Genomic DNA, 8858 nt, shown 5'->3' on the forward strand with positions numbered 1-8858 from the left:
AGTTTTTCATTATAATAATAAAAACATACCAATAATTGCATTACACTACATAAACAATATACATATACATCTACAATATATATGAGGTATCCATAGCTGCCATATAATTATTTGAGTTGTATTTTTATTATAATAATGAGATCGATAAATTTTATATAAAAAAAGCTAATAATTGTCAATGTTAATAGTGTTTGTTAAGTAAAAATGCAACCAAATTAGTTTTATCTCAATATGTTAGACTTATAAAAGTGTATGAATAAAAATGGTTTGAATAAAAGTATCAACATAGATTGTATTCTTTTATAGATGACAAAAAATAATATATTTTAATTATTAAATATGTGAATCTTTTCATATAATTTTATTATTTTAACATGACAAACAGTTAATCACCATAAGAAAAATAACATATAATTTGATTCAATAAATTATCTAATTTTGTATGTTTTTCTGACTTGGTAAAAAGACATGACTTATGAGAAAATCTAAGATATTCTCCAAATTTTCTTACATGCTCCTAAAATTTACATATTTATTCCTTGTCTTATTTATACACCTCATTTATCTGAATACAAATTTTGTAAATATTATTTAAAAGAGAAATTAAATATCCTCCTTTAAAATTCTGTAAATCCCCGATTGACATTTGACTTTGTAATAAGTTTTTAGGGCAAGTGAACTGAATATCATGTGTTTTTGATGAAAGTAAACCTTTCATCTTCAGTTTTCACATATATCCCCATTTCTTTCTACTTCTTTTTTACTACTTCCATATTCTTTCTTCTACTTCGTCTTTCTATTTTCAGCTCTGTTTCCTTGTATAACCCCACTTTCTACTTTCTTCCCTTACTCAACAACAAGTTACCATCTTTATTTTCAATTTTCATACATTATCTAGGGTTCATGTATCTTTTACTTCGTACACATGCTTATACCTCTCAATTTCTTATGATCGAGGCCGAAGAAAATGTATGATCAAGGTCCTAAATACGCAGTTGACCCTTTTCATTTGGTACACACACACAACAATCATGAAGTCAAACCATAGTACGGTAAGTCCCCAAATTCGGTTTAGTCGTATAAGTTAATTTGTTTGCGATACTAGTTTGTTAATCGGAAGGAAGTGAGAATCGATTGGGTATGAATCCTGAATTGGGTGGATATTGAAATTGTACCTGAAAATATGATTAGGGTTTATGCAATTGCTTGTTTTGATTCATAATATTTTCTATGTGAGAGCTTAACTGGACTGAAATTGTCTATGGATGTTTCGATTTTGAAGAATGATTGAGAAAAGTTAGAAGAATGGGGATCAATTATAAGATGGATCAAAAATATGCGTTGCCAATTAATGTAAAACCATAGGATATGGTTAGATAAATGAAAAGTTCAGTTTTTTATTCTATAATCAAAGTTAGTTTGAGCTTGTTTTGCTTGGTTTTTGGATAATATCGAATAATCAGTTATAATAAAGAGTGCAGCATGAGGCAGCGTTTGGATGTGGTTTAGTGGTTTGAAGATGTAACAGTCACTTTTGATAATGATGAGTGTTTGGAAAATCTGATTATTTAAGGAAGTAAGAGATAAATTAAGGATATATAAGGTATATTATTACTCTACTGTGTGATGATCTGTTTTGCTGCAGCTAGTATCAAATTGATTACTTGACTCCTAAATAATTAGATTATCATAGGCAGAAGTAGGTTACCAAACACTAAAAACTAATACCTTAATTCATACAAAGATAGGTTCAATGGATTAGCTTTGGCACCCGATTTTTCTAATTGAAAAGATGGATAACATAGAAATAGGAGATATCAAAGGGTCTACTTTTGTACTCTTTAAGTCAATGTTCATGTAGCTTGATTATGATAATTTTCTCTATGATTAATTCCTTATGGGTATAAAATGTTTCCAGATCTTCATTTAGCTAAAAAGGTTGCATCTTTGATTCTTTTCACTTCTCCAGAGGTAAGAAAACCGAGTGTGGATCACAATTGTGATGCTGAATGTTGCTTCCAGTTGTTGGGTTAGAGATGAATTCTGCAATGGATGACATCAGCATGATTCAACAACGACATCATCTTGTGGTTCGTGAACTCGGTGGAGAAATTGATTTAGAAATCGGACCTGGTGATGATGACCCTTCATTTTCTCACACCCCTTTAATTACAGTTCCACCTCAAGAATCTTCAGCTGATGATCATGAAGAGAACAAGAACATGGCAATTGTGTCCCACCTTCAAAGTGATGATCAAGAGCTACTGAAGTCACTTCCAGCTAAAAGAAAGAAGAAAGTAGTGAAAAGATGGAGAGAGGAATGGGCTGATACGTATAAATGGGCTTATGTTGATGTGAAAGAAGGGACAACAAGGATATTTTGCTCGATTTGTAGGGAGTATGGTAGGAAACATAGAAGAAATCCTTATGGAAATGAAGGGAGTAGAAATATGCAAATGAGTGCTTTAGAAGAACATAACAACAGTTTGCTTCATAAAGAGGCTCTTCGTCTCCAAATGGCTTCTAAAGATAAGATCATTGCTGATAAGCCCATATATGTAAAAGGTTGGTGTCTCTTAAATGAAAAAAAATAGCAACATTCTACTTTGAAAAGTCTACCAATTATATCAATTTCATCAAAATACAATTCAATTCTCATTGTTGTAATTGGATATACATTATTTATCAAAGTATATGTTGTAATAAGGACAAATTTGAAAGTATAATGCTACAATTGTTTAAAATTTCATAGTAATAAGAGAGAAATCGAAAGTAGATTGCTATTTCTTGATGGTTTAACTTTTATGACAGCTCTCATGTCAAAATCAGCTGGATCGATTGTTGAAGCTGCACTAAAAAGAGATCCAAATGAGCTTGAGTTCATACAGTCTGTGCAAGAAGTTATTCATGCTCTTGAAAGAGTTATTTCAAAAAACTCCGGGTGAGTTTGAGTTTTCTCATTTGATATTTAGAGAATTAAAGCTACCAATTTTGACCCATGTAACTAAAACGGGTCGATTTGGGTTTAAAATCCAATCCCTAAGAGGCCACATGCATGCAATTCCAAAAAGAAAATCTTTAAAAGGGAAACAAACAAAATGCCCATAGTGTATTCAAATGCTTACAAGCTCGTAAATTGTGTACAAAATTGAAAATGGTGAATTACCCATTTTGACCTTGACCGATTACAACAGTTATGTGAACACAATGGAGCGATTGTTAGAGCCTGAACGCACGATTATCTTCCGAGTTCCATGGGTTGATGATAGAGGTGAAATGCATGTTAATCGAGGTTTTAGGGTTCAATTTAATCAGACATTGGGTCCATGTAGGGGAGGCCTTCGTTTCCACCCTTCTATGAACTTAAGTATTGCCAAGTTTCTCGGTTTTCAACAGGTACTAAACCCTAAACCCTAAACCCTAAACCCTAAACCCTAAAACAGGCATCCGATGATTTGACATTTTCTTTCTTTTATGTTTCATTGGAAAGACATTAAGAACTGCATTATCTCCTTATCGACTTGGAGGAGCATCAGGGGGAAGTGATTTTGATCCAAAAGGGAAAAGTGACAATGAGGTAGGTTATAGGTATTAGGTAGAGTCTTTTTTTAATCTTTATACAAAACTATAATTGTTATTTAATAATTTTATTAACTTTTTTTTTTTTTTTTTGTAATTTATGTATGTAAGATTATGCATTTCTGCCAGAGCTATATGGATGAGCTCTATCGTTACATGGGTCCCGATAAGGTTCTTTTTTTCTTTTTTAATTAATAAATCAACTATGTTTTCTAAAAAAATGTAATCTTTTTTTTTTTTGTTAAAAATATCAGGATCTTCCTTCAGAGGAGATGGGTGTTGGTACCCGTGAAATGGGGTTTCTTTATGGTCAGTATAGACGCCTAGCTGGACATTCTCAGGTGATGATTTGTTATTTTTATTTTATTGTTTTGTTTATTATATCTATTATTGGTTAAACTTATGTCTTAATAAAAAAATGTATTCTTTTTTTTATATGATTACACAGGGAAGTTTCACGGGCCCACGTCTTAATTGGTCTGGTTCTAGCTTGCGTACTGAAGCTATGGGTTATGGACTCGTAATCTCTCTCTCTCTCTCTCTCTCTCTCTATATATATATATATATATATATATATATATATATATATATAATGAGATTATGCAATTTGTTGCATTTATGAAGAAAAAGGTTTGAGTTTGACTAGTCAACATATGTTTTTTTTTTTTTTTTTTTTTACAGGTTTTTTTTGCACAACTTATACTAGCAGACATGAATAAAGAACTCAAAGGACTAAGGTTTGACACCTAACTATACTAGGATGCTATAAATTATAATATTATATTATAATAAATAAATACATGAAAGTAGGTTGCTATTTGTTGCATTTAAAATCTTTTTAATAATTTTGTGTTTCCAGATGTGTGGTTAGTGGGTCCGGAAAGATAGCAATGCATGTATTGGAGAAGCTCATTGCATATGGTGCTCTTCCCATCACAGTGTCAGGTAATTAATTAAGCTTCAAGTTCTTGATTTCTAAATATGAAAAAAAAAAAAAAACGGGCAGGTCGGGCAGGTATTAAAATGGAAGTTCGGGCAGTTAGATAACAGTTAACAAGTCAATAATTTTCTACAGATTCCAAAGGTTATTTAGTGGATGAAGATGGATTCGATTTCATGAAACTATCTTTCCTTAGAGACATCAAAGCACAACATAGAACTTTAAGGTTCGTATGATTTATGATTTATGATTTATTCATGTTTCTTTGTTGAATTAAAAAGTTTTTATTTGTTATATTCAGAGATTATTCAAAAACTTATGCACGTGCTAAGTACTATGATGAAGCAAAACCTTGGAATGAAAGATGTGATGTTGCTTTTCCATGTGCTTCACAAAATGAGATTGACCATAATGATGCCATTACTTTGGTCAACTCTGGTTGTCGTATACTTATTGAAGGTAATCATTTTCATTATTATTTTTTTTTTTTTCTAATTCCTTTGGGCCCCACATCTGTTACACATGACATGACATGACATGACATGTCATCATGATTGATATGTGTTGTTTAGGTTCCAACATGCCATGTACACCTGAAGCCATGGATGTGTTGAAAGGGGCCAATGTTTTGATTGCTCCTTCCATAGCTGCTGGAACAGGAGGGGTATGCCTGTAATTTTACATGTTATGATCTTATCTAAATTCTAAAATGGTATTTTACTTTCCTTGAATCGAATTTATAATTTTTATTTTTTGTATAAAAATTGTTCAGGTTGTTGCTGGTGAGCTTGAGCTAAAAGAATATAATTTGAACTGGGCACCCGAGGACTTTGAGTCTAAACTACAGGCAAGAAACAGTTTCTCACTCTATTTTTTTTTTCTTTACAAGGGCAATTTCGTCCAACTTATGCAAAACCTTTTAATATGCAACAAGAAACAATTTGTTAGATTTATTTTGAGATGTATGAAGTTTAAGTTATTATTATTATTTTTTTTGTTAAAATATTGTTGAAAACAAAAATGGCAGGAAGCAATTAAACAAACGTACCAACGAGCTCTAAAAACAGCAGCTGAATTTGGTTATCAAAAAGAAAGTCCCGAGTAAGATATTTTTATCTGGCAGTTCTGACTCAGTCAGCAACTATCAGACAACTTTTTAATTTTGTTCGGTTGATATCAGTGTTGGTGTGAGTGATGGTTGTTTAATTTGTGTGTGTTAGGGCATTGATACATGGTGCGGTGATATCTGCATTTTTGACCATTGCGAATGGGATGTCAGAGCAAGGATGTGTGTAGGTGGGGGAGGAGTGATCCAACACAACACAACACAAGAGATATTGAATTATTGATGTGTACATAAAGAAAGTTGTAGGTGAAGATGAAGGTGAGGTTTGTTGTTTGTAGATGACATATTGTGTGTTTAAATTAAATTTAGTATTGGGTGAAAATGGTGGGCGTAGTGACAACTGATAAGATAACTAATAAATTATCATGTGTTTTATAAGCTCCCGTTTAGGGTACATTTAAGTTAAGCATTCATTTAGACATTAAGCCTATTCCTATTCCTATTTCTATTCCTATTCCTATTCATGTTCTTATTCCTATCATTTTGATTTGTCACGTCTCTTATTAGCCTTCTAGGACTAATGATGATGTGGAAACAATATTATTGCTTAATAGTCTCGAAACTTATTGCAAAGACAAAGAGGATAATTTTGTTTTTGAGAAAATGACAAAAATAGTCGTAATTTAATTATTAATCAAATAATAGCAAAAAAGTAAACATAATCTTAAATATAACCACATATTTCGCAGGGAATCCATTGCTAAATGTATCGGGTATCTTTATATCTTACAAAATTAATATGGTCTCAAATGAACATTTACTTATATATGGAGAACCAATGATAATGCATTATTAAGAGGTTACGCTTAGGGGTAACAAATCGGATAGTTGTTTTGTATTTTTAGCTGAGATGACACGATATAAAAACTTTTATATAACGCAAACATAACATAACACTGTGTTGTGTTTTGCTTTACTAATACGGAAACAACCCAATTAAAAACCCATAAAAACAACAAACACGAAAAAAGACAAAATAAACTTTTATTTTATTTAATTCAAAATTAATCTTACAAAACACGACAAGCATATGTTAATATCGTATCGAATCTTGAACACGAACACAACACAATATGACATCGTGTTTGTACACTTGACACGAACATGGACACGAACACAAATTTGAATTTCAGTTTTGTCCCATTTTTTGTTTTATGTCATGTATTTTTGTTATGTCATGTCATGAATTGAACCTTTGGTTATGAATTTTATAGACTAATTACAAGTGTCAGGATAAGAGTCTAGTGGTTGAGGAGTGAAATTATACACAGAAGATCCATGATTCAAACTATGACACTCAAAATATTGCTAATATTCCGCCATACTCAGATATTATATGATTTTACCGTTTTTATAGACTAAATTACAAATCGAGTTGAAAGAGGCTACATTTTTTATAATTTAGTCATCTTTATGTAAACGGTTTGAACCTTGAACATCGAATGCCAAAAATTCAAAAAGAAGTATTTTATCACTCATATAACAAGAATTTGGGCCTCATTCTTAAGTCCAAAAGTTAGCCCAGTCCAAAATTGGTCGTCTTAAAAATGCAGAGGGGTTTAAGTGAAAATAATCAAAGTATGAGGATCAAAATTAAAACCAAGCTAGGGTTTTGATGGATGCATATATAGAAGAATTACGTCTCTATGATCCGTCTTCAAGAACTCTCACAAGGGAAATCGCCGCCTTAGCAAAACCCTAACGGTATGTAATCTCAGCTTTAGCTACGGCGAATTATGTTCGTACGTTTTTGTTTGTTAGGTCGTTTGTATGTTGAATGTTATCGACTCTGATTTTCAGTGAAGTAGGAGCAATGACGACAGTACCAGGGCAGCTGATATGGGAGATCGTAAAGAAGAACAACTCTTTTCTCGTTAAGGAGTTCGGCAATGGAAATCAAAGCGTTCAGTTTAGCAAAGAGCCTAATAACCTCTACAATCTCAACTCATACAAACACTCTGGTAATCATTTCATCAATCAATACTTTATTTTTCGTTTGCGATTTCCGCGCCAGGGTTTGCTCTCCATGATTTTTGTACACAGCTTCCTTCTAGAAATTGATATTTTCTACCACTCACAATCAATCAAAATCGAGTTGCTTTTTGTCGCAACAATTTGGGGTTATTGATTTGAATGATAGATTTTTACAGGATGTTTGTTTGTAATCTACTTGTAGGACTAGCCAACAAGAAGACAGTCACTATCCAGCCAGCTGGTAAAGATCAATCTGTGTTGCTTGCAACGACTAAAACCAAGAAACAGGGAAAACCTGCAAGTTTGCTTAACAAATCCATAATGAAAAAGGAGTTCTACCGCATGGCAAAGGCAGTTTCAAACCAGGTAAACCCCATTTTGTAAAAAAGCAGTCTGTATGTAGCTCTTAACTGATTCTGCAGTTTATATGATCTGAGAGTTGCATGATGGTGGTTTATTTTGAATAGGTGGGAGATAACTATTACAGGCCAGATTTGAAGAAGGCTGCACTCGCTAGGTTGAGTGCTGTGAGCAGGAGTCTTAAGGTCTCAAAATCTGGTGTGAAGAAGAAGAACAGACAGGCTTACAAGGTTGGTGGTAGGAAATGAAGCTCTGATCTGATATTATTATCATAATTATCTTGTTATTCAATCATATTACTGTTTGGTTTGCATGAGGATAGTTAAATGTGCAACTCGAATTGGTTTACACCAATTTTCAGAATACAATTTTGATGGTTTTTGGCCTGTTTATGAAAGTCTTTTAACTATTGCTTATTATTTGTGAGGCATATGCCAGTCTTTTTTAAGCAGTTTTGTGTGTTTGTGGTGATTAGGGTTGTAAATGAATTGAACAAAACACAAATTAGCTTAATGTTTGTTTGAGTTTTTAACTGAACATGCCAGTGAACATAAACTCAAACGAATGAATGTTTTGTTAATATTTATTAGCTTAACAAATTACCTTGTATATGTTCATTTGTTGTTAGTCTAAGCGGATGAACGCATAGGATCATAAACACATGAAAATGAATATGCAAGTGAACCACATGTTAATTATACATGGCCTACAATAAAAGCATCAGAAATGCCAAAGATAATTCAAAAATTAAGTTTAAAGATCCAATTTGCCAAATATTCGGTTTGTGAATTTGAAAAAGGCGTGGTAATCAGAGAGTACATCTCGCTGCAATTCTTGTTGTGTTGCACTTCTCATTTGAGACTGCATGGTTTGTGACAC

The 8858-nt window shown here is 32.4% G+C and overlaps 2 protein-coding genes across 3 annotated transcripts; both read left to right on the plus strand.

Moving 5' to 3' along the window:
• Positions 1–726: 726 nt before the first annotated feature.
• Positions 727–6070, plus strand: LOC145042866 (Amino acid dehydrogenase family protein). Of its 2 annotated transcripts, none has more exons than XM_078991370.1 (16): positions 727–1052; positions 1919–2565; positions 2812–2941; positions 3195–3396; positions 3491–3577; positions 3691–3750; positions 3834–3920; positions 4028–4099; positions 4261–4316; positions 4439–4524; positions 4655–4745; positions 4821–4978; positions 5092–5183; positions 5292–5366; positions 5547–5620; positions 5740–6070. In XM_078991370.1, exons 2-16 carry the CDS (start codon positions 2010–2012, stop codon positions 5813–5815), a joined length of 1902 nt encoding a protein of 633 aa, XP_078847496.1. In that variant the 5' UTR covers positions 727–1052; positions 1919–2009; the 3' UTR covers positions 5816–6070. The 2 variants fall into 2 exon arrangements, with proteins under 2 accessions (XP_078847496.1, XP_078847497.1); XM_078991371.1 differs by having other exon boundaries at positions 1970–2565.
• A 1177-nt stretch (positions 6071–7247) lies between these two features.
• On the plus strand, positions 7248–8398 carry LOC145042867 (large ribosomal subunit protein eL28y-like). The gene is made up of 4 exons (XM_078991372.1): positions 7248–7349; positions 7446–7606; positions 7822–7985; positions 8087–8398. The coding sequence occupies exons 2-4, from the start codon at positions 7459–7461 to the stop codon at positions 8225–8227; spliced, it is 453 nt and encodes a 150-aa protein (XP_078847498.1). The 5' UTR covers positions 7248–7349; positions 7446–7458; the 3' UTR covers positions 8228–8398.
• The last annotated feature ends 460 nt before the right edge of the window (positions 8399–8858 follow it).

This window comes from Lactuca saligna, chromosome 4, assembly GCF_052625555.1.
Source record: "Lactuca saligna cultivar CGN05327 chromosome 4, ASM5262555v1, whole genome shotgun sequence".
In the NCBI taxonomy this organism is placed as follows: domain Eukaryota; kingdom Viridiplantae; phylum Streptophyta; class Magnoliopsida; order Asterales; family Asteraceae; genus Lactuca; species Lactuca saligna.

Coding starts and splice junctions, on each gene's coding strand:
- LOC145042867 (XM_078991372.1), top strand. CDS start 7,459: ATGACGACAGTACCAGGGCAGCTGATATGGGAGATCGTAAAGAAGAAC. Junction 7,607..7,821: donor CAACTCATACAAACACTCTG/GTAATCATTTCA, acceptor ATCTACTTGTAG/GACTAGCCAACAAGAAGACA. Junction 7,986..8,086: donor CAAAGGCAGTTTCAAACCAG/GTAAACCCCATT, acceptor TATTTTGAATAG/GTGGGAGATAACTATTACAG.
- LOC145042866 (XM_078991370.1), top strand. CDS start 2,010: ATGTTGCTTCCAGTTGTTGGGTTAGAGATGAATTCTGCAATGGATGAC. Junction 3,578..3,690: donor AAGGGAAAAGTGACAATGAG/GTAGGTTATAGG, acceptor TATGTATGTAAG/ATTATGCATTTCTGCCAGAG. Junction 3,751..3,833: donor GTTACATGGGTCCCGATAAG/GTTCTTTTTTTC, acceptor TAAAAATATCAG/GATCTTCCTTCAGAGGAGAT.